Consider the following 24921-nt stretch of genomic DNA (forward strand, 5'->3'; position numbering starts at 1 on the left):
TGTTGCATTTATATGAAAGATAGGTAAGGTAAAGTAACAGACCCACCTTTTTCTCCTCTGCTCAGTCTTCCTGGAAGTACATACACCACATTACCCCACAAAAAATGTCCAGCTTGAAGACCCGGTTGGAGGTGTTTAAGTTGCAACATGTCATACTAATCTAATATGCAGTCAAATTGATATAACAGACCCCATGCAGGCTCCCATTTAATAAATTATGGCTCCTGAAGTGTTACACAGTCATTAGCTGCTTGATTCAGTTTAAGCTCCTTTTCCATATACGCTGTCGCATAGTTACAGACACAAGGAGGGGAAAAAAAGCTTGGTAATGGCGACTAGATTTTTGGAAACCATGCCAGACAGTATCCAAGTATGGTTAACAAGCATAAAACCTGCTGAAGAAGTCTCTGACTAGGCAAAGCCCCCTGCAGGGCCGGAGGAGTCAGAACACCATGGGCTTCCGCCACCTCCAGCCAGCTTGGCATCTGCTGCCCAGCAGAGACCAGGAACACTGATATCGACAGGCCTGAAAAAAACACTGCTGCTTGTTAAAGGGTACAGCACACAGAGCCAATTGTTATGGAGGAGTAAGCAATGCTTTAGAGAGTTCCAAGACAAATGTACATGATGTTTGATTTAATGGTATTTTAACCAGAAATCAGACAGCCAGTTTATTGCCTCATCCTTTATTGAGATTATCTGCAAGATTGGTGGTTCTTTACAACTTGGTCACCACCATGCAGGGCCTATTACCCAGTGACAAAGATGTTATCTGATTATCATCCATCATCTCCACTTCCCCTTCTGCTAGCAGTCTGTGCAAGATCTAATGATGTGTGTTGTAAGGTCATTTTGACACAGAGGCTATAGTCAGCAGTTTTCCAACACTAATTCTTGCTTTGAGAATTTCTGAATTTGCTTTCTTCAGGATTAATAAATGTTTAGTGATCTAATGTGTGTTTTGCTTCAGTGCAGTGAATCGTAATCATTTGCTTTACTGATGCACTTCTTTTAATGGCTTCAGACAGCAGTTGAACTCTTTGGAAGATTGGAATAAGCTGTAAAATTGTTCGGTTTCATCTGTTGACTTCTTTTGGTGACAATAAGAAAAAAAAAAACAGTATTTTTTTAACTAATGAAAAATAAGGCTGTAGTCATATATTCAGTTATTCATGTGATGAGGATCAGTTTAGACCTTATTTTGTTTTCAGTTTCAGAGTTGGGGTTATTTTAATGCGGGATAGTAGACCAATACAATACAATACTTTCTAATAACAGCAGTAGTGTTCATTAGTTCATTAGTTATAATTTTTACCAACTTAACACATTTATCACAAGATTGTGTGTCTTTATAATTGTTCGAGATTCGTTTTTAAAAAGTACCTAGTGAGAAATGTATTGACAGTTTTGTTTAGTGGTGGAGAGTCTTTATCTCCCACAAGAATTTTGTTTTGTAGAGTGAGGCACTACTCTCGGCCCTCAGGGAGGCTGTGCACTGTGCACGAAAAAAATACAAGACATTCTGTTGCTTTTAAAGGTCTTTCTGTGCGAAATGAGTTATTTTTAAAGCCACTATTTACACTTTGAATATTTTCTGTTTGACTAACACCAGAAAATGCCCAGAAATTTGCGCTCAGGACAATCCTGCTATAAAGTTAGAGCACTTGTGATAGGCTGGTAACAAAACTGTGAATGTTAACTTCGAAGCAGCAGAGAGCATTAGTTTCTTTGCATGGATCAAACTCTGGAAATATTTCCCACACGTCCCATGAATTCTTTCTGACTGGTTCTTCCAATGCCTCAGCCTGAGTTTAAATTGTAGAGTTTCTTAAAAAACTGAGTCCTCCAAGCTCAAGCTGAGATGACATTATCTGGGTCTTTTCAGCTACTTCTGAGCCAGAGATGGTGTATAACCATTTCTGCAGGTTTGGTAATTCTCTCCATGGCTAGTGCACAGATTCTCTTGTGTAAAATCAGTGGTTCGCCCCTTTAATAAGAAGCAGTCATGCTTTACACAGTGCTGACATGTTCATAGCGATAGATGTACCTTAACCTTAAAAAACTCTGAGGTGTTGAATACTTTGAAACTGAATTGACTTTAACCTACTTTCAAACTTTTTAAACTTCACTGAATGAACTGAATCTTTAATTTTGCAACTTTATTCATCTCCGATTCAGCCTTTTCAGTGCTATATTACCTTGGTGTTCTAACGTTAATCCCCTTATCTTTTTCATATATGAACAAATTATGGACTCAGTCTGCCAGAAGCATTTGCTCTAATCGTTTGATCACCTTGTCTTTCTAATCTCACCTGTACGTGTCTTAACTGAGCTGAATCATTTTTTAAATGCTTTACATGGCGAGAGCTGAGCTTCAAAGATGGGTCTTGATAACAAAGCAGTCACTATTACACTGATGGAAATGTATGATAAATAAAATATGATCTGTCAAGTTCAAGAAAGGTTTTGTATGCACTCAGTAACTCTCTGCAAAAACTCTGGAAATGGAAGACAAATTCTATAGTTTTTGCATGTTTTAAAGCACCTTGCATTGCTTATAAATGTTCAGACACATGTAAATGTTAAACTTGAAAAAACTATGAGGGTGATGTAAGTGAAAAATGTTATACTGGCACAAACAAAGGCAACTTTGGTGCCGCAAGACCAATGAAACAACAATAAGATGGAGTCAGTTTGTGGCTGAATGGTGTTAAGTTTACATGCAAACAGTGTCACGGTCCTGGGCCTGTGGCCCAGTGTTTTGATTCTATATTATTGTTTATTGGTCTGTTTTCCTTTTGGTTCTTGGCTTATGACTACTGGTGTTTTGGTTTCTGTTCTATATTTCTTAGCTTGTGTATTCCTTTGCCCCTGATGTCACTCTGACCCCTGTACTGTGTTCCTCCTGTTCTTGGTCAGAGTTATCTGTGTTCATCTGTGGATTTTCTGTTTTATTTTGAAGGTTCCTATCTTATGTCAGTGTTTCTAGTTTCGCTTCCTCTGTCTCATTTAGTCTAATTTCTCCCGGCTGTGTTCCCACCTGTTCCTCGTTCCCTCATGTTCCTGCCCGGGTATTTATAGTGTGTGTCCTCCATTGTTCTGTGTCGCGTCGTTAACGTCAGTTCTCTCTCGTGCTGTGTCTCTCCTGATGTTTTCTTGTGTATTTTAGTTCTAGCTTTCCACTTTAGGTTTTCTGTTTGGTTTTCCTTTGGTCAGCATTAAAGCTGCTTTCAAGTTCACGTTTTGCCTCCGTGAGTCCTGCATTTTGGGTCCAATTCCTGCCTGCCACACAGCCAACCATGACAAAGAGTTTGTTTTAATGCAGTGATTAACTGTGAACACTGGTGCAAATAACATCGGCTTCTTCTTGAGTTCAGATTTAAGTTCATGCCAACAACTTGCGGAAATGAATGACAAAGCAATGTGACAGAAATCATGGTTCAACCAATTGGCATCCAGCTGATCTGAGAAATGTCATGTTTGAGTTCCGTTCATTGATGCAGACTAACTCAGATTGATTGCAACATGTTTACAATCTGTCTGTGTCTATAAATTGGACAGCGGCTATTTGCAAACCTTCGCCAGTCTGTCTGGGAGAGATTGCGGTCAGCCCAAGTCGGAACGTGATTGTTTTGGAGGCAGGGTGCCCTCATGAGACAGTCGACTTGCGATTAAAAGTGGTCGCTCAGAAGTTAACTGCAGCTGTTTGCCATCGGTTGCAAGATGCAAAAAAATGAAATGCAAGGCAGGTCCAGATTTTATCTAGTCATAGGGGGGCTGCCTTTCTGTGTTTTTTCTCTCATTAGCCATGAAATCAGGTTCAGTAGTGCATCATGCTTGGTTTGGCTTTGGATGAACTGGCAGTAATTTATTAACTAACACTGGCACCCTGCTTAAAACTAAAGGTCAGCGTATCACTTCTTTTCATTACAGACATCAAAATCTTCTTTTTGTTTGTCTTTAAAAATTCCACTAACTGAAGATACACTGTGGGATTATGAGAGTCTGCCTGGGAAAGTTTCCTAATTGAATCAGTTCTATTTGATTAGAGTAGGCTCAGACATCCAGTGAGCATTTCCTTGCAAAGAAAACACAGCTTTGGTTTGATTTAGACGGTCTGACTGAGCACGAGGCGCAAACATCAAAAGCCTATTTACTGGTTTTAATATAATCAGAGTTAATAACACTCCATGTGTACTGTTTTGCTACTCGCCGTGAAGCCGTTGTGTGATGATGGTTAGGAGTTGCTGGGTAGTTCTCTGGGTCGTCTTAGCTCACAGATCAAGGCTGCTGGTCTGGATCTTTGAACTTGACATTTCAAAAGGAAGAGGATAAAGAGATGCTTAAATATCAAATCCTCCCCCACGCCCTCAGCCCTGATATTGGACGCTGTTAAAAGATCAACCGCCTAATCAAAGAGCAGTGTTCTGAGCAGAGGATTTTCCCGGTGTGCTCATCTGTGGAACTTAATTTATACATGTTTCAGCATAAAATTGGGTTATCTAACTTTTGTCTTACAGGCACTTGTGAGAGTGGATTCTTCTGCTATTGTGAGCCACTGTTCTTTCCACACTTATTAAATAATGGATGTTCAGTTTTTTAGTTTATTAATTAAAAGCACTCTAACAATGAAACCATATAAATACCTGGTGGTCACATCTTGTTATTTTTGAGTTCTCCACTGTGTTGGTCGCATTTATCAGATCCTTTTTCCACTGAAAGTTGCAAACTGCTGCTGCTTTCGAAAGCACTTATGATGAGAGCGGTTAAAGTAAACCAAAATATATACCATAGACAAGAAATAATACACCGATAATAAAATACAACACGTTGACTGTCATAATTTTCTTTCTGTTTGCTAAATGGTTGGAATTAGTTTGAGAGTAAATCTCTGGGAACATTAGAGCCAGGCTGAATGCTTTACATTATATTTACATTGTGTTAAGTCCAGCTGTAAGAATAGGGTAGATAGTGCTCTGACTAGCTTTCTGTTTGTCTCTGAATGGATAAACTGCGCCAGAGTCATCTTTCTTTGGGGACTTTTAAGCTTAGGTGGTACCTGAGTAAAAATGTAGAAACAGCTCAATATTGGACAGGAGTAGGACAAAGTGCAATAAGATCAGAGCATTTTATTGATGCCACTGCCATGGTTCAGGATCTTCAGGATCAGTGCAGCTATTTTATTATCCTTTTAGTCTGAGCCCAGAATGGAAACAGAGCACGAAGACACGCATGTGGCTCAGGTGTGGAAAATTTCTGGTGCTATGACATCAGCGTTTTGTAGTCTGCAGGTGTGAGAAAAACATGCCCTAGTTGATAAAATAAATCAATAAGCTTGCAGGCATGCAGTTTAATTGCTTTCCGGCCAGTTCAGCTGGATTCTGCTGTTTTCCACTCCAAGTGTAGTTTGAGGAAGTGAAGCCTTTTTAAAGTTGCACAGGTGTGTGTAAGAGCGGAAATCAACAGGCATGGCATTGTGTGTGGTCCTGTGATAATACTCTACAAAGTTAACCCACCCATCCTCCATTCACACACACACACACACACACACACACACACACACACACACACACACACACACACACACACACACACACCCCTATTTGCCCTCCGTCCTCTGTTCTCACTCTGCCCCACAAATCACTTGACAAATGGGCTGCCCACAGGTGTTGCTGCCCCCCCCCCCAACTTCCCCGTCCCCTGCAGCATGGGAATGTGGGCGACTTTCCTATTATTCACAGCTGCTTGTGTCAACGTGAACCCCGCCGCCCCCATCCTCCCCAGCCCAGCAGGACACATTGCCACCCGACGACTGGGAATCCAGTCATAACCATGGCCCTGGCTCAAGGTTTTGGCATGCTGCGGCCCACTGAATAAAACAAGTGGTGGATATTGTCTGCTGAGCTCTGAGAACTGGAGTCTCCCAGTCTGGAGATCAAGATAAAGTAGGCGCTGAGCTGCTCACTACTTTCATATCAAACAATGCGGCTGGTTATGAGTTTTGAACACAGATATATCATTGTGTTTGACATTGTGTCTGACCGACTGCACGCATCTGACTCCTGTTAGAGAAAAAGGAGAAAGTGTTTATTACTTCCCGGAGGCAAGGTCTGTGTTTTGATGTGAAATACAGGGCAGGTTTGTTGTGAAAATAGACGACTTTTAGGTCTCGGAAATTTGTCAATGAGGCTGCTGGAAGGTGAAGGTGAAGATGTTTTCAATCACTGAAATAAAGTGTCTTAGGATACCCTGGGGATTGTAAGACATTCTAAAACCGGTTAATTTATGTGAGATGTTGCTGTCTTGGGATTTGTGATTCATCGCCAGCAATTACTTAGAAGTTGTGAAGCATAAACATATTTTCAGCTATAGAAAAAGCATTGTAATTGCTTGTGCAGCATTTCTGAATGCTTGCAGTTATCTAGTAGCAGTAAAACCCACATGTTCTTTGTTTGCTTCTTGCTCTGCCCTCCACCACAAGTTTCCCTCCCCCGTCTCTGAGTGTTTACCGGTATCTCAGCTACCCCCTAACCACCAAGTAATGCAAGTTCACCCAGCCACAGAAGACCTGCAAAGCGCAACAAACAAATGATCTACTGATTAACTAGACAAAACACTAACATTCAAAAAATAAACAAATTATATTTATTTTGGGCTTCTTTTGGAGCTTATGTGATCGCTACTTCAGTCTAGCTGCTGAAGAGTTGGAGCTGGTTGATGTGGTTGATAAAATTCCAGTGCAGGAGTGTAGATGCATGTATTCAGATCCTCTTATAACTTCTTTCTCATCTTTATCTTTTCACTGCAGAACTGAATGTGTGTTTGTTCAAACCTGGCTTCAGATATAAAAAACAAGCATGCTTGATCTCAGCAAAACATAGATGGCCTAAATGGGTGCTTGGCTGAGCCACAGCCAATGTAGCTGCACCTAAATGTTCTCTCTTTATCACTTTTCTGTTCACAAATTTTCATGAAATTCAGCTTGGGAGTTTTGTGTAATCTTGCTGACAAGCAGACAACCGCAGCTCTCTCCTTGGAAGAGTAATAACCAGATTTACTTGAGCAAGCACTGTTTCTGCAAGTCATCTCTTATTCTTTTATATTATTGACTGTGACATAATAGCATAACAGCATAATGGTTGTTACTGCTAACAGATTTTCAGTTTCCATTGTTAAAAAAACAAACAAAAAAGTTTTGGCAACCAGTTCCAAAGTCTTTTTGGATTTACTTGGATTAATTAACAGATGACATGTTTCATTTTGTTACGAAGTGCAATTAAATGGATTTCTTAAGTTAGTCAGATTTCAGATTTAGATGTAATTGTATGCTTAAGGTCTCACACAGGCCTAGATATCAGTCAGTAAACCTGGATAACAAAAAAATTGACATCCAAGTTTTTTTTTTTCTCCTCCCTCTTTTGGGTTTCCTCCGAATCTGGTGTGATCCCTGCCACAGTTCTTCACTTTGTGTGAGTGTGTGATCACAAAGAGCAGTTGGAAGATGTGGTTGATAACATTCTGGTACAACCAGACAAATATACTCAGACCCTCTTATCATTGTATTCTCATCTTCCCCTTTTCTCTTCTTCTGAACTGAATGTATGTTTGCTCAAATGTTGCTTCAAATGTGAAAAGCAGGCGTGACTGATCTCTGTGAAACATATATGGCCTAGATGTGTGCTTGGGGAGTCCTGAGCCACAGCTAATGTCCTGTTTGAAAATTTGTAAAGCAAGAGAACCAACATTTGCTGGTTCCATGAGGTTTGGTTGTTTTTGCATAATCTCGCTGACAATCAGACAACCTCAGCTCTGTCTTTGATGTTGTTCTTTGTATTATTGTCCATGGTGTAAAAGCAAAATGGCAGTTACTGTTAGAAATCTGATTATTTTAAAAGTCTGTTAGTTACAATTTAAAGGGGAAAAAAAAGAGAGAAATGTGGATAAGAAACTACTTGACAAAGCTAGATTTTTGTATTTACTTAACATGTGATATGTATATTCAGATAAAATAAAATATAATCAGTTGAAATTTTTGGTTGAAATCATCTTCAATATATAGTGAGGAGGACAGGAGAGAGGTGTAAACATGAGGGCAAACAACCTTCTGTAAAACACGGTAGAGGCTCTGTCATGGTTTGAGCTACGTTTCAACCAGTGGTGTTGAGGATCTTCAGAATCAGAATACTTTATTAATCTCTAAGGAAATTATGTGGCCGCAGTTGCTCCAAGACAATAAGAGCAGTAACAATGTGAACTAAATTCAATAATACAATGTATTACAAAGTTACAAAATATAAGAAAGAAATAGCTCTAATATATATACAAATAGCTCAATTATAAACATCCTGAATATTACAGAGATTAAATATATAAGATTGATATTTCACTCTAACCACTTGTCAAGATTGAGGGAGTTATGAAAACAGGAAAGCATTGATCTACAATGCAACACCATCTGGAAAGCATCTGATGACAGTGAATTCAAAAATGCAGCCGATACGATAAAGGTGATGTTTTAAACATCAGAACGATGTACTAGCTCAGCCATGGTGGTGGTAGCATCATGCTGTGGGATTGTTTTACTGTCAGTGGTACTGGTACATTGAGCAACGTGAATGGAATGAGGACTACCTCCAAATTCAAATCAACAGCTTTAAGAAAACTAGATATAGTTGGGTTTTCAAAGAGGATAATTATCACAAATACACATCAGAGATGACATTAAGGCTACGTTCACACTGCAGGTCTTAATGCTCAATTCTGATTTTTTTGTCTGCTTGTTCACACTACAAATTAAATGTGACAGCAAACGCGCTCCTGTGTGAACCCTCAAAGTGGCCCAAGTGCGCAAAAGAAGACAACGCGCTCTGTTTAGACCCAGAGCAAACCATATTGTTTGACTGATGGCCCTTAATATAAAGACTTCGGACTTTAAGTTATTTTGTTATTTACCTAATAATGTAAATAACCTAATATTGATCCTTATTGCTGTTTTAGAGAGGAGCGGTGTTTCAAAGGATAGTTGCAGATTTCTGTCAGAATCTGCAGATTATACAGTACAAATAAAATGTTCACGTTTCTCCAACGTTGTCTTCCCAACAGTTTCACTAACATCTACACTGGATGGCCAGGAAGTGTTCGCGATGTCTTCTCCGGTGCTGATAATTGGCGTCTGTCTTGTGTCAGTGACGTAAAAGACGGATTTAATGCGACATGACCGTTCAAACAGCAGTCGCTTTCTAAAACATCAGATATGTATTGGATTTGTCATGGCTGTGTACCGGCAGGCAAGGAGGAAGGACCCAAAATGCAGGATTCAGTGAGGCGAAGTTGAACTCAAAGTAAACAGCTTTATTTGCAGGTTGCAGATGAACAGCGGACTAACTACACTGGGAAAATATAAACTAACAGGCAGATAAACAGGGACCGAAACACAGAGCATAGACTGAGGGTGAGTAGACATTAACGACGCGACAGAGAACAAAGGAAACACAGGGCTAATATGCACACGGCAGTAATCAAGGGATGAGAGACAGGAGGGGAACACACCTGGGAGAAATCACAGCTGACGAGACAGAGGAAACGTAAACCGAACACACTGACACCAGACACGAACCTCCAAAGTAAAACGGGATACAAGAAACAATTTACAAGGAGGCAGACAGACACTGAACTTAATCTAGAATAATAATCAATACTATAGAAATATACCATAATATAAAAAACTGAAAAAGCTGGGTCAAAATGACTCCGAACCGTGACAGGATTCAGTACCCCATACGAAAGTGACCCAGATCAGATTTGAAAATATCCGATTTGTGCTGTTCACACTGTCATACCATGATCGGATATGGGTCGCTTAGGGTCCAAAAAATCGGATTTGATGCGCTTTCGCCTGCAGTGTGAACGTAGCCTGACCCCAAGCCTATATCAACCTAAATTTGACTTTGCCAAGACTGGTCAAATATTCAGCTTGAATTATGCTAGAACCTCTCGATGGCTACCAAACGTATCAAGGTGCAACTTGCTAAGGAACATTTACCCAAGTATTAGTGAGTGTGTATGTATATATTTGAGCTAGTATTTATACACTTGACCCCATATGGGTTAGAGAAAATCCAAAATGATTCAAATGTGTGTATCCAATTTTTGTTTTTAGGCATTAAAGATGTATCCTGTACAGTCATCCCATTTAAAAAAAAGTTACCCATGATGAGTGTATGTAAGCTTCTGACTACAACTGTATTTACTGAGAACTTTAAATGAAAACATGTATTAAACTCCCCACAATCCACCCTTAATTAAGTGTTGGACCACTCATTTCAGTCTTTTTGCAAAAAAATTGGCGTTTTAAATTGGTGTTGAACACCATTCTTCCACAAAATGTTCCTTTGTTGTCTCCCTTTTCAATTTATTTATGTCAAATTATTTGGCTTGTATCTGATTAGCAGTTCTCTGAGTCTTCCCGGAAATGGTTAGTTCAGTGGCAAATATGATGATTTGTGAAAACTGAAACCAGATTTTCTGAAGAGATTGTGGCCAATTCTCAAACTGCCCTGTCGCCAGTGAAATCGGGCGTGGTTGTTGGACTGTTGGCTACAGATATTTTCTTGATGGGAGTGTGCTATGAGAATTAAGATTATTTTTTAATAATACCAAAACTGCATTGGTTTTGGATTATGCTTTTGTGAATGTTGGAGGGTACGACTGGCCTGGGCACAGGGAGTAGCCTTTTCTCCTCATTAACACAGCAGTGCACCTGTGATCACTATGATATTCTCTTTGAGAGCATTAGGATTCTCAGCGTGGGATTTAGGGGGGCTGGGGTTCAGCATTTTGATCCCGGTGAATTGGGTGTGGCACGCCTGCCCGACAGCTCCCCTCATGTCTGGGTGATGGGATAAAAGGAGAGCGAAAGCACAATTAGGCCTTTGTTGTAGCACAGGCCTGCCTGAATACTAATACACACATAAAAACAGCCACACATGCACAAAACAATCCACAAAAGTTCAAACACATGGAAGCTCATAAGCACAGAAATAAGTGTTTATGTGAGCGACTTTGTGTGTCACATCGCATGTAATCACTATTAAAGATAAATGTGTACATTCTTTTTCTGTAAAAACTCGGCTGACAAATAAGTGTGTGGCTGTATCAGAGAACATCCCACTAAATAGATTTGACCTGTTTGCATACATGATTGTATACTTGGAATTAATCATTCCTCTTTTTTTTTACAGTGCTCCAATGAGAGTGTAAGTTGGTTTGATTTGTTTTATACCATCTACTTAACTTTTAAAGAAAAAGGTCGCCAATTTTGAGGTTAGCAGAAAAGAGAGACTTTAGTGATTAGAATCTATTGATGTTGAACATCTTTAAGCCTTTAGTCTGTTTGACGATAAGAGATAGGACCTGTATCCTCAGAGAGATTAAAACCAGCAGCTACATGTTGAGTGTGCAAAATGTGCAAAAAAAACATGATTGTGGTGGCTAACGTAGGTTTACACTAGTGAGTTTGATTTCTGAAGGAATAACATAATTGCATTGGTATTGAAAGAATAACGTATAATCAGCTTGGAAGATCCCGAAGAAGGGATATACATCTTGTAGCAATAAACTTCCTGCAAACACATCACACTCAAAGAAAACAGGACTGCAGAAATCCTGCTAATGTCCTGTTGATTGAAATGTAAAATATAATGAGTTTTATTCAAGGCAGTTACTCTTGTTTCATGTCATAACATACAATATCTGCATGTTTTCTGTTTGTAAATACTCTGCCAATGATGAAGTAAAGCCAAAAGTGCCAAAAAATATAGATTGTATTGCTGCTTTTGTTCTTTAATAACTTTTTGAATTCAAAGTTAGCAGAGCTCTTGGCTCCTGGGGACTCTAATTCATCCCAGGCCTTTCTGCTGTGCGGCTGAGGGAAAGCTGATTTAGTTGGCACCTAGTTTGTAGCTTTCAAGGATATTCAGCACTGTGATGATGACCACAGGGGCTGGGATAAGAAGGCCTTTGTTAGAGTAGAGCAGCAAGTCAGTGTGCTGTCGTCAGAGGTTTGATTGGAAAGAAGGTCTCCTATTTATAGTGTTAGGATAACAGCCAAAGCCTCATATTTGGCCCCTTTTACCTTAATGTCTCGTCTTTCACACACGTTAATATGAGATGAAGAAGGAATCGCTGTCATTTCCAGATTCTGTCTACCTCAGAAATCATTTTTGCCTACCTTTCACAGAGCAGGATCGCATGACCTGCTTTTGAAAACTAAATTAATTAATGGAAATGGTTTTTAAACATGTCGTTATAGGTCAGAACCTTCTTTGAACTTGTGGTTAATATTTTATCCAACCTATCCATTTAGTAGAGGGAAACCATGCCATTTATTCTTGAATTTATATTTATGTTTAAAGAGAAAACCAAATAGCAGTAGCAACATTGTGGTCAGGGGTATTTCTGGATTGCTGAGCTGCATTTGCTCTTGTTCCCAGTCTGACTTCAGCTACTGTTACTAACATTTAGGAACTATAAAATCATATATCCAGTTGTTACACTGGATTAAACCAGTGTTTGGTGAGAGGAATGACTGTGTAATATATTGGTTGTATTTCCATGTTTTTAGCTGGTGGCTTTGTAGTTTCCACCTCTACACAACATATGTCTAATTTTGCTTTTGCTTTTAGCAAAATGACTTACCATAGGCTTATTTTCCAGATGTTTTTGTTCTCTCTCATAGTAAAAGGAACCCCCCCATAATGTTGATACAGTGTTTAGCCTATTGACCTTTAATTATCCATCCTGTGGCTGTGGAGCAGCCTGCGTGCCAGAGCCCAGCAGCTCTGTAGGGGATCTATTGATGGATAGTAGATACCGAGGAACAAGCGGCACTCAGTGCTGAACATCAGATACAAGCATAAATAAAACATTCATGTTGCTTCTTTAATGAAGTTTCACCCACCGGGTGTGATGATTAAAAATGTATGCAGCTGCTGAAGAAGTTACTAACCAGCGGGAATGATTAGTAATTCCTCAAAAGCCAAAAATGGCAGTGTGTTTGTTGGTGATTGGAAGATGTGGTGAAACAGTTGAGAAAAGATGAGAAACATTCCCAGTATGTGTCTGTAAGCCATCTCCAGGTATGTGAGCAGAGGTTTGAGTGGTAAGGTGGATAAGAGTTAAACAAGAGCAGTCATGCATACCTCTACCATGGCTGAAATTGTATCCCATAATCATGCATGAACTAAGCCCCCAAATCCTGCAGGATATCTGGATGTTTGCAAAGACCATCATGAGAATATTAAAACAATGTCTCTCAGATGTTCTTATTGAAAATTTATATATATTTGTGGAAATACACTGTGACATGTACAGTTTTTACCCTTTACCTCAGGGTTAAAGAATCCTTCCGAAAAATTCCAGGATCCAAATGTTGATTTAAATGAACTTGAAAAATGTTTAGTTGGGCTAAGCCCCATTTGCCAGCCAAACAGACGGACAGTCAGACATACTTGAACCGACTCGCAACCTTTTTGGCTGAGGTAGTGATAAAGAAAATAATAAAAGACAAAGAGAGACCTGGTGTGTTATAAGCTTTGCCAAAGTACATTCAAAACCAGTGCAGCAAAGCTGACATTTAAATAGTTTTAATTTCAAATAAGTAATGTTTCTGTGGGCAGCCTGCCACTTTCAACTCACTCATAGACCAAGGAACATGGTCAGGAGATGTAAATGTCTAGTAAGCAAATGACAAAAACAATAACTCGGCACGTTGATGACATGCAGACACATCATTAGTGAGAATGTATCTTTTAACCAGTTTTTTTTCTAATCTGAGGTATAGGTAAGTATTGTTCTGACAGAAAACAATCAGTCACCTTCATTTAGTGCAAAATCTCCATAAGGCTGATCCCATTGGACTTGTAAATGTTTTGGGTTTTTTTTTTTTGCAGTGCTATCATATAAGATTAAAGTTAATATGCAACATTTGAAGTTGAGAATCCTTCACAGTCAAAGAACTGCAAAAGATGTGCAAAGCAAATTGGTCACATAGTTTAAAAATGCTTTGCAACCAAGTTTAAAGGGTGCACTGTCGTGAATCTGAGAGAGTTCACCTCGGCATTGATCATGGAGGACTGTTTGAGGTCTTGACCTGAAGCTGTGATATGCTTTACTGCATGAAAGGAGAGATCACACATGCATAAAGAGGTGGCTTTGAGGAGATTTGCAGCACTTCCTTATCTGTCTTTGTGAAAGAATAGAGCATGGGTGACAGTTGCTGCACCAACGGGAAAGGGGCTGCTGGGAGATTTGTGCCAGATGCTGCTTCTGAAAGAACAGCCACATTGGGAGGACAAGGAGCGCTCTTCTTCACTGTATGCTTTCACTATGTGTGTGTGTGCTCTTTGATGTCAGGCAATACACAGTGTCCCGCAGGTGTTCAGCACCAAACCAGGGTTGCATATTGAGAAATCCTCCACCCTGTCATCCACACTTACATGCTAGCTTTTTACACCCTTCACTCTCCAAGGGGACACTCAGTGCCCGCGTACAGCTTTTATTCTGGGCGTTTCCAGGTCTCTGAAATTTTGAAAGGCTAATCTTTTCATACATTTTCTCTAAAGTAGCTTAAATAAATAACATTAAATGTGCTGATTTAACTATATCTGACTATTCCAAAATATATCTTAACCAATTTGATTTTCATTCAGTAAAATTCCTGTTCTAATAGGCACTCAGTCCTATTTCACGGGTCACCAGGCATGTGCAGGATTACAGATTTGTGATGTCAGAGTTGATTTGGACTCTTATCGGCGGCAGAGCTGCAGATCTGCTAAAGGCCTAAGCTTGCAGCCTTAATGGGATGGAGATTGCAGTAATGGCAGTTCACTTAGTTAGCATGTGAGGATACTGTCTGAGTATTGTCCGACATGCATAATGAGTGACTGTACACAGATGCTATCCTGGAACTATCCCCTTATAATATGTATTATTGTCTTATTAGTATTGTGAGAGCATGTGAGTCTTACCCAGACATCAGACAACGTCTGTGGATTCTCTTACTTTTCCAGTCTTCCCCTTCTTCTCTCATCTCATCTTATCCCGAGCATCCTCCTTTGTCACACCAGCCCTCTGAATGTCTTACTTCACTGCATCTGTGAATCTTTTCTATGTTTTTCCTCTTTTCCTCCTGCCTGGCAGCTTGACAATCAACGTCCTGTGTCCAGTATCCCTCCTCTGCAGATGTCCAAACCATCTCAGCCACCTCAGCCCTTTCTCTCCAGTGCTCTTTCTTTTCCTATATCTTATTAAAAATAGTCACAAGTCTGTATAAATACATTAGGACTGTCAGGGATCATTGTAGCACAAAATGAAAATTGCTATTTATCCCAAAGAGGACATCAGTGTTTGAACCTCACTGTGCTCAGTTTAGTAGGAATGATAAACATCTGTATACAGTTCAATGCTAATTCAGCTTCTGGATGCAAAGATATATAAGAGAATAAGTAAAACAATTTCTTAAATGAAAGTGAAGGAATCACTGTGCTGAACATTGAAAGCAATCCACTGAAACTTTCTAACAAATTCAATTCCAGACTGGATCAACAGAACGGACTAAACATCCCTAGTCTGGGTAATATTGTATCAAGGCAGTTAATAAATTTGTGCATACTTCACACAGCAGCCTTTATCATTTGAGATGTTAATTAAGAATCTTAATTGTCTTCATCTACACACTACATAGACACTTGTATTGAAGGCATTTACATGACACAGTGACGTGTATTCCCAGACCGGTTGGTGAGTGGTTGATGTAAAATTGGTCACAAAAAGGTGCGGCACCAAAGATTGCTACAGTCTCTGGTAGTTTTCATGGAGGACACCAACATGTCTGCTTAGAACAAATGTGATTGTTTTTGGTCTTTGAATCCAAAGACATTGGACAGACAATATTCTTAGTAATATTTAAACAAAAGAGGAAAATTAAGTTTTTATAATGAAGACTTATTGCTAAACAAATAAATATTAGTATTAGAAATGTGAATTTTCTCTGTATTATTGTAGGCTCTTTACCTTAGGCACCTTGAGGTGACTGTTGTTGCTAAATAAGTAAAATTCAATTCATTTGAATAAACTAAATTGTTATTTTAAACATTGGTATCAGAAATAATCCAAAATATCTCAGTCAGCGCTTCCTTAGATGAGCTCTTCTTTCAGTTCAAGCCTGAACTATGATCATTTGAGAAAGTGCCATTTTAGTCACTTGGTTTGTTTGGCTTCATGTTTCAACCACGCCTGGTTCCTTGTTTCTAGCATGGTGGTTTCATTTGCTTTACTGCTGTCATTATGGGAAATTGACTGAATAATGGATTATATTTAATATTTAACATTTTATTTTATAATTTTGCGTTGTAACTGGTCTTTCTTCCAGTCCTCCTATATTGTCCTCTTGACAGGCCACTCAGTTAAGGTCCACTCAGAGCCCTCATGCTGTCAACACATCCAAATATTCTGGAGTAGTGTTTTTTTTCCTGAATTAATTAGCTCTATATCATCCAGACACAGACAGCAGACTGCCACAAATGTATGCGCATTCACACCCACAGGCAGCAGTTTCGGTTGTCAGGCTCCATAGATCATGGGTCATGTGTGCTTGTCCTTTAGTCCATGCTGCATAAAGTCACAACAGGAACAGATAAGACTGGTCCCAGGTTGGCTTGCGAAGCTAAGCCCCCCCCAGTGCTAATCGGATTAGCTGAAAAGTTAGCAGCATGGCCCCAAAGAGACGCAACATTTTTTACACTGACTTCTGTGACATATTTTGCTCTTCGGTGCCCGTAATCTGTTTCTTGTCTCAAAGCCGTTTCACGTCATCTTTGTCACAGTAAACAATGTATTCAGTACATGATGAACTGTTCCTAACCTTTGCTTTGGATGAAAATAACACTTTTTGGCTGACTGGTGTGTGGGATTTTTATTTATGTGTGCAAGGGGGGATTTGGTCCACCCAGGTGGGGGAACAATAGTTCGCCCGTTGTCTTAATGGAATGGTTGGCTGAGCATAGCCCCACGCAGAGGAGGGAGGGACAGAAAGAAAAAATGAGTTGCGAAAATGATTGGTGCCGAGGAAGGGGGGCTTGACAAGATGGTGATGGGGAGCAGCCGGCAGAATGGGGGCAGCAGGGTGGCAACAGGACTCTTAATGCTCCTTTCATGCCTGATCGGTTTCAACCAACGCTGAAAACATACTTGAGGGCACCATGGTGTAGCTCTGACTCATTATTTTTATTTTTGTTTTAGAAACCATTGGTATAAAAAAAAAATTGCGATGCAATTTGTTTCCCCCCATCTCTATGTAGTAATTATTAATAGACTTAAAGGAATATCTATGAATAATTCCCTGGACTAAATAAATCTTATAAGATGTGTTGAAACTGCTCTGGGAATCGGCCCGTAAAACTCTACAAACTAACTTGATTTAAATTTGGCTGACCTCGCATTCAGTGTGTAAAAACAGCAAATCTTTAACTTGATATTCATTTTGTGGAAGTACACAAAGTCAGAGGAGTATCTGGAAGTAGGGCAGATTACGAATCAAGATTGTGTTGCTGTGGCTAAAGAAATTGCGGTGGATGATGGCACACCCAACAGATCGGCTATTTCTGCAGCTAACTGCTCAATACAAAAGTTGACCTAAGCTAAATCAGTGTGAAAGAGAGGTTGGTATTTGCTGTCTGGGTACACAAGTGCAACTGTTCATACACGTTCTATCTGTTCTATCCTGTGATTGCTTGACTTGTGAATGAAAATATACGAGCTGCTGTAATGGTTATCGCATGGTGACGCCTGACAGTGTAAGAAGGTGGGGGTATCTTGTGCCATTTTGCAAAGTAACTCCAAACAAGATTAAGCAGAGAAAATACACGTTATTGTGTTTTTTCATCACTGTGTGAGTGGGCCCCTCTAGAACAGCAGCCAAGTCCAACATGGCTGAAAAAGCTCTTGGCTCTCTGAATCAACAGCACAGTGTCAAACTGGCTAGTCTTTTTCTTGCCTGCATTTTCCCATCGGCGCCTAGGGAACTACATTTCTGGCCAAGATGTTTTTGTGGGTTTTTTTGTTACAGTCAGTCAGGCAGAAGGGAGATTAAAATTATGCCATGCGGACAGGAAGCCTTTTCTTCTTTGTTGTGCTAACAGGGCAGCCTAGCTTCAGTTTGGCTTGAGAAGACAGTCAATCATCTGTCAGGCGCAATGCTTTAAGAAGTAAAACATATTTTAAGAATTAAAGTTTGGTAGGGATGAATATATCCAGTCAATTTCACTGGACAATGCTCTCTGGATTTACACGATTCCTGAATAATGTTTGATAACCATGTAGTGCTTACAGGAAGCATAATGTTGATTTATGCGCATGTGTTTCTGTCTTTTTCAGTGTTGGCCAAGGTAGAGCTGTCTATGAATGAGACTGTGGATGTGTACATCGGTGACATGGCTGAGATCCTTTGCCAGTACACCTCTACGAACAGTGACAGCAAGCCCAGATTTTTGATCCAGTGGTTTGTGGTGAGTGAAAATTGACACTCAGACTATCTGAAACTATCAACTGCTGTTATATGAAGTCTTAAAGTCTAGCAATTACCTCACCATTAGGGAGCCCTGAGCTCCATTTTTTTTGTTGCAACATCAAACTTTTGTGTAATGTCCAGAGATTTCTTAAAGTGCTCTATTTGTGAAGTAACATGCAATCCTAAGTCTTTGAGGCTCTCATTCATTTTAGATTTAGTTTTGATTCATGCAGATCTGTTCACAGAGCAGGGTTTCTTATGTAAATAGGGTTCAAATTAGAGCTGGGCGATATATCGAGTTTTTAAAAAATATCGATATATTTTATACGAGATATAAGATGTGACAATATCCTTTATATCGATATAGTCTATGTTACGTTATAACTATACTTGTGGAGCCGCAAGTTTGCCTCTCTTTCGTCCACTTTTGTCTTTACGCAACATTACTCGGCTTCGCCCCTCCTTCACTGAACACAACTCCCCCTCCTCCCCCATCGCTTCACCTGCAGGAAGCGACAAGATGGACACAGCAAATCTCCGTTAACGAGTTACTGCGCATCGCCCCGTGCGTGGGGCTGGACGCCGAGCTAACCACGCTAACGAGCTAACCACGCTAACCACGCTAACGCCATGCAGCCCAGAGGCGCTGCACAGCCTAAAATCCTTTCATTTTCTCAAAAGTTGACAGCGCGCCTTATGTATGAATTCTGGTTGTGGTACACAGCGCTCAGCAATCTGTCAAAAAATGTTTTAGTACGACTTTGGTAAGCTACGGTGCTGCACCGCTTGATGGATTGTCAGAGCATTACGGCGACCGAGGAGCCTCGCGGAGTGATACGTACTGTGCTTCAACATAATATTACCCTACTGTGTATAAGGACCATAAATGGCACCTGTTAAGAGACGTGGTTATGAAGAGGATTTCAAACTCAATGCTGTCAGTCACACAGTAGAAGTTGGGAACAGAGCAGCTGTGAAATCTGTCTTTGTTACTATGCTCTGCGTCTTTTAGTTTACATTTTGACTGCACAATTGTGAGCTTTTTGTTATGCACAAAAACAACATTCTTTTCTTTTATTTATGCAACATTATTATTTAATAAATACTCATAATTTATTTTTGAGTAAATTTTATGTACATCTATGCTCTATGTTAATAAAAGTGCCTGTGTGACATCTGGGACACAGCTTTGACTAAGAACTCTCTTTTTGTTCTTACTTTATGGCTTAAAATGGCTTAAAAAATATCGAGATATATATCTTATATCGCCGTCCAGGTAAAAAATATCGAGATATGAATTTTGGGTCATATCGCCCAGCCCTAGTTCAAATGTGCAGTTTTTAAAAAAAAACAACAACATCCAAGCTTCTTAAGTGAGTTCTATTCAATTCTGTTTTATTTATACCACCAAATCACAGCAAAGGTTGGTTCAAGGAACTTGAGGTAAGTTAAATTAAGGTAATTAAGAAAACCCGCTGATCAGACTCCATATGAGCAAGAACGTGGTGACAGTGGGAAGGAAAAACTTGCTTTTAAACAGGCAGAACCAGGTTCAGGGAGCTGCAACCATCTGCCACGGATGGTTGGGGGCGAGGATGAACTCCAACTTGGCCATTTTGGACGTTTTGTTTCGGATGCCAGTGCTTGTTATGATTTTCTAGCTCAGAGGGACATGAGCCAGCCAGTAGGAATAGCTGTTTAGCAACAGCTAAACTTTCAAAATAAAAGCCAGGGAATTGCCCATTAGGCAAATTGTTTTTCTGTGTAGGAAAAACTGAGTTGACTGAAAAAGAGTGATTGAACTTTAAATATGCCATGTTCTTACTGTATGTCCTTCTCTACTAGGCTGAACGTGGTGGCTCACGGTCACGGCTCTATTACGCTGATGCCAATCAAGAACTGATTGATAGCGGCACAGATTACACCGACCGCATTAACGTGGTTACAGACGAGAAAGGAACTCGACTCTCAATCCAGGACGTCAGACTGTCTGACGAGAGGGAATTCTACTGCCATGTTAATGGGCTGGCTGCTGGGAGCGGGGTGCGCAAGACACACCTCAGAGTATTTGGTAAGAAAGCACAGAAAACAAGCAAATCAATCTAAAGGAACATTTAGAATGTCACTGAGCTCTATCTTTATTTATTATAAACCACTACAATTGTTTTTTGTTTCTTATTCAGCTCCTCCAGATGTTCCAGAGATTGAGAGTGTCACTACTGGAATATCTGTCACTAAAGACACACCATCTAAGGTGAGCCATTCAATTTTAGACGCTGATAAATAAATATTCTTTGAGATGGCAATGTGAAGGAGGCATCTGAAAGTCACTAAAACAAATAAATTAACAAGTTAAAGACAGCAAAGATTTCTCTATGTGACCTTTAACCCAGGTTGCATCATGTGAGACACGAAACGGCTTCCCTAAACCTAACATCACCTGGTACAGGGACGGCGAGCCACTGATGAACGAATCAGGACGTGAGTACAAACTGCAGATGGATCATATAAGAAATAAATCTCCCTTTGTTTAAAATTCACTTTTCTCCTGTTTTATTATAGTTTTCTCAAACACACCCCACAGGACTAGAACAGAAAATCCTTTTTGCACATACCAGCTAGGAAATGATAAAATGCATACGTGTAGTTATCTAAAATAATGCTGTCATACTGGATCAGTACATCCATCACCTTCAGTAAATATTTCTCTATGTAGGCTGCTTTTGACAATGTCCAGCACTAGAGGAAAAACTGCCTGCAAGCTATACTAAAAGCTAGAATGTAATTGTAACTATGGTAACCACTACATATTAAATGTCTGTGTTTTTACCTTGTGATCATGTTAGCATGGGAACACAATATTAGCCTAGTGTAACTCTGTAACTGTTCCCATGAACAAGGACTCAAACAGGAGCAAAATATGTGCACTTTGTTCAGATCAGCTGATTGCATGATGTTTTATTTAAGATGTGATTTAGAGAGAACTGCATTGTGCATATCGCAATTAAATCGCATAATGGTGTTGGTCGATGCATGTTCACATTTAGTCTTGTCCAATTTCCAGGTGTAAACATAGTGATCCTGAGCTCTCGGATGTCCAGTGACCTCTACAGCGTCCAGAGCACTCTGGAATACAAGGTGGAAAAGGAGGACAAGGATGCCCGTTTCTCCTGTGAAGTCAGCTTCTTTGTCCCGGACGGTATCAGGACAATCGAGTCCCCAAGCGTCAACATCACTGTCCACTGTGAGTTAACACTCAGGGTTTTTATATTGTCATGTAAACTTAAGAAAATAAGTGTACTAAGTAAATATATAACCCAAGATTCAGTAGCTTATAGAAGCATCTTTAGAAGCAATAACGTCAAGCAATTATTTCTTTATGACTTTATTAGTCTTTCATCAAGTTAGGGTAGTTTTGGCCTTTCTTTATAAACTTTTAGTTTATTCAGGTTAACTGGGTTTGTGGGAATTTGTTTACATTTCACAACCTTATTTCTAGTATTCAAACATCACATTAACCTGTGAGTTGTGATGTATCACGAGCTGAACTGTAGCTAACATTCTGGTCTGTTTTATAACATTTGTTGTTAATTTATTATCACTTTTTTATGTGTAGTGTCATAACAGAGCATAATGTAACAGAAATATTAACACCTTGGATATATATGAAATCCTTTTCCTTTGTTTTGTATTTGGGTAACTGGCTTCATCCTCAAAGGAAGCTGCTTGTGTTTCATTTTACTGTAATAGATGCTAATTCGTTTGAACTTGCTCACAGTCGGTGGAATATTCATAAGACACACATCAAAGGAGCGGCAGTGATTACTTGTTAACGTTTATGCTTGTTGTATCGAAAAGTACAAAAAGGTGTTTTTGAAGCTATAGCTATTATGGCTCACCATTTTTTAACCATGCTGGTTTAGCTTATTCTGTAAGAATGAAAAACAAAAGCCATCAAAACAGAGACAATATCACACAAATCCTAAAATAAGTCACTTGTCTTTCACAGCATCTGTCCATACCAGCAACTCATCCTAAGATGGTGTTTACAGTAGTAGCACAGTAGTTTCTTCTTTGGGCCCCAACTTTTTAAAAATGTCCTCAACTAAAAATAAATATCAAAACAAATATCATTTCAGTTTCCGTCACCTATAAGAATTTTAACAGCCTCATTATCTCCTCTTTCCTTCATTGGCAGGCAGAGCCAAATGCAGTCTCTGCTGTCAGCAATATGGAAATGGCGTTATAAAGTGACTTTAACAGCTCGCTGAATAAGCCTGCTTAATTTGATTTTGTGTGTGCGTACAGACCCCACCACCATGGTGGAGCTTTGGAAGGAGTCGCCCCAGGGCTTGGTCAAAGAGGGGGATACTGTGGAGCTGCGTTGCCAGGGTGATGGCAACCCCCCACCGCACTTCATTTTCAACAAAGTAGAAGTAAGAATGGACGGCCTTTTCTCACCCTGCAAGTCCCAGAGTGAGAATGGGTGACACACAAGAGACATGTAGGGAATGTTTTTGATATGCATAGCTCACAGGGACCCATGTAGACATGAGTGTGCAAGGTCTATGAAGACTCTGTCAGCTCTGACCCTGCAGGTCCAGGCTGGGGTCTGAGACCAGAGGCCACAATGACAGGGCTCATGGGTAGGACTCATTCCCATGTCAGACACGCACTCATTGTACGTATAGACAATGCAAAACCTCAGCTCAGCCGAATTAAGAAAAGTTGAAGTGGCAATCAGGGTTTTTTATTCCCGTTGTTGACTTAGGCACATAAGAGTAATTGGAAAAGATTTTTTTCTGAGAAAATAAAGAAAAGTTCTCCATTTTGTTAAGCCATCATCGAGGTTACATGATTTATTCACACAGTAACAGCTAAAAACTCAGACAAGATGGTAAAAACATGATGTCAGTCAAGCCGTTTGAAGTGTGGAACATCCATTGAATGATAAATAGACCACTCTTTTGTTACAAGATCCTTACTGCACTGTCCTGATCATACTAGTATTTAAGAAGATGAAACAAAAATTTGTGTTCTTGACTCTAGCAATTTCTGGAATTTCAGATCAAATGATCTTAAAAAGTTTTAATAACTCACCCCATCACTTTTTAATGTCCACAAGACCTTTCATGATGTATTAACAGTTGTATTATAGCTGTATACAGAACGTTTTTGCACTGTAATGAATAATGCAACAGACATTATGTGCCTTTTAGTTTTGCTTTCTCGTACGTACACTTGGTAATTGTCTGGCCATATGTGCCTATTATTAATGGACTCACACATAAATAGTGGGTGACTTTGTTGTTGTCCCTTCAGAAGAGTTTGGTAAAGTTGGACAAAAAAAATCTAACTCTTTGTTGTAAGTGGCTGTCAGTCTAAGATAGCAGGTTACAAGAAAGGATCTGGTTTTAATTCATCAAATATTTGTGTTTAAAGTTACTAATTTTGAGTCTGTCTTTGGTCGTTCTCTAAGAGGACACAAAAGATTACTTGATTCACTAGAGGATTGAGGAAAATCTTTGCCAACCACAGATTCTGTTTTTGATAGATAAAAGTCAATTACTGCTTTTTTGCTTCTTGCCAATAATATTTTCAATTATGTATTTATCTTTTTTTTTTAAATCAAGCCCAAATATGTTACAGTGAAGTCAAAGGCAAACTATTATTACCTGTTATTGCTTTTACACCAAAGTAAAATGTATTTAGATGAAAATTAAAATGAAAGTATTTGTTGCAGGAGCCTGATGTGAATTTCGAGAGCAGTAGGGATATGTTGATCCTGTCATCAGTGTCACGGAAAGATAGTGGCACCTACCAATGTCACCCTCTGAAAGGCGACGGCGTCATGGAAGTCAAAGGAGAAGTGGAGCTCAAAGTGCATTGTAAGGAGCAACTTGATATGAATGGCATACATACTTACATATGGGAGGAAACAGCTTTGTACAAATGAAAGTTTACTAATAATTCTCAGGTTTCCCTCTAAACGTAAAGACTTTCTTTCTCTAATTTTAAATATTTTTTTCTTATATTATAGTAAGAAGCTCTGATGTTGATTTAAACTTGACATATCCTGTATTTACCACAAAGTAAATCTTTCTGCTTCTGCTAGAAAAAAGGCTTTTAATTTTAATTCTGTGTATTTTGTTCTACATGTTTTCTTCATTGCTGTTTTGGGGTTTTTTGGGGGGATGTTAAGCTGCTGTTACTATTAAACCTTCAAAGCTGCCCAACAGCTCAATGGACGTAATTCCTGCCTGTCAATGCAGCCTTTTGAGTTTTGCATTTCTGTTAATTGGCAAGATTGGCTTGCATATTTTTTGGTTCAAAACCAAGTTTAATTCACAGATTCT

General features: G+C 39.5%; 1 protein-coding gene across 3 annotated transcripts in view; it reads left to right on the forward strand.

Moving 5' to 3' along the window:
- Positions 1-24921, forward strand: part of mcama (melanoma cell adhesion molecule a) — a 55027-nt gene that overhangs the window by 13538 nt on the left and 16568 nt on the right. For all 3 annotated transcript variants that reach the window (XM_085174642.1, XM_085174641.1, XM_085174643.1), the window contains exons 2-8: positions 18433-18563; positions 20411-20636; positions 20749-20819; positions 20959-21046; positions 21630-21809; positions 22874-23001; positions 24309-24453. In XM_085174642.1, the coding sequence (XP_085030768.1) occupies positions 18433-18563; positions 20411-20636; positions 20749-20819; positions 20959-21046; positions 21630-21809; positions 22874-23001; positions 24309-24453 (969 nt within the window). The remainder of the gene's footprint in view (positions 1-18432; positions 18564-20410; positions 20637-20748; positions 20820-20958; positions 21047-21629; positions 21810-22873; positions 23002-24308; positions 24454-24921) is intronic.

This window comes from Neolamprologus multifasciatus, chromosome 10, assembly GCF_963576455.1.
Source record: "Neolamprologus multifasciatus chromosome 10, fNeoMul1.2, whole genome shotgun sequence".
Lineage (NCBI taxonomy): Eukaryota > Metazoa > Chordata > Actinopteri > Cichliformes > Cichlidae > Neolamprologus > Neolamprologus multifasciatus.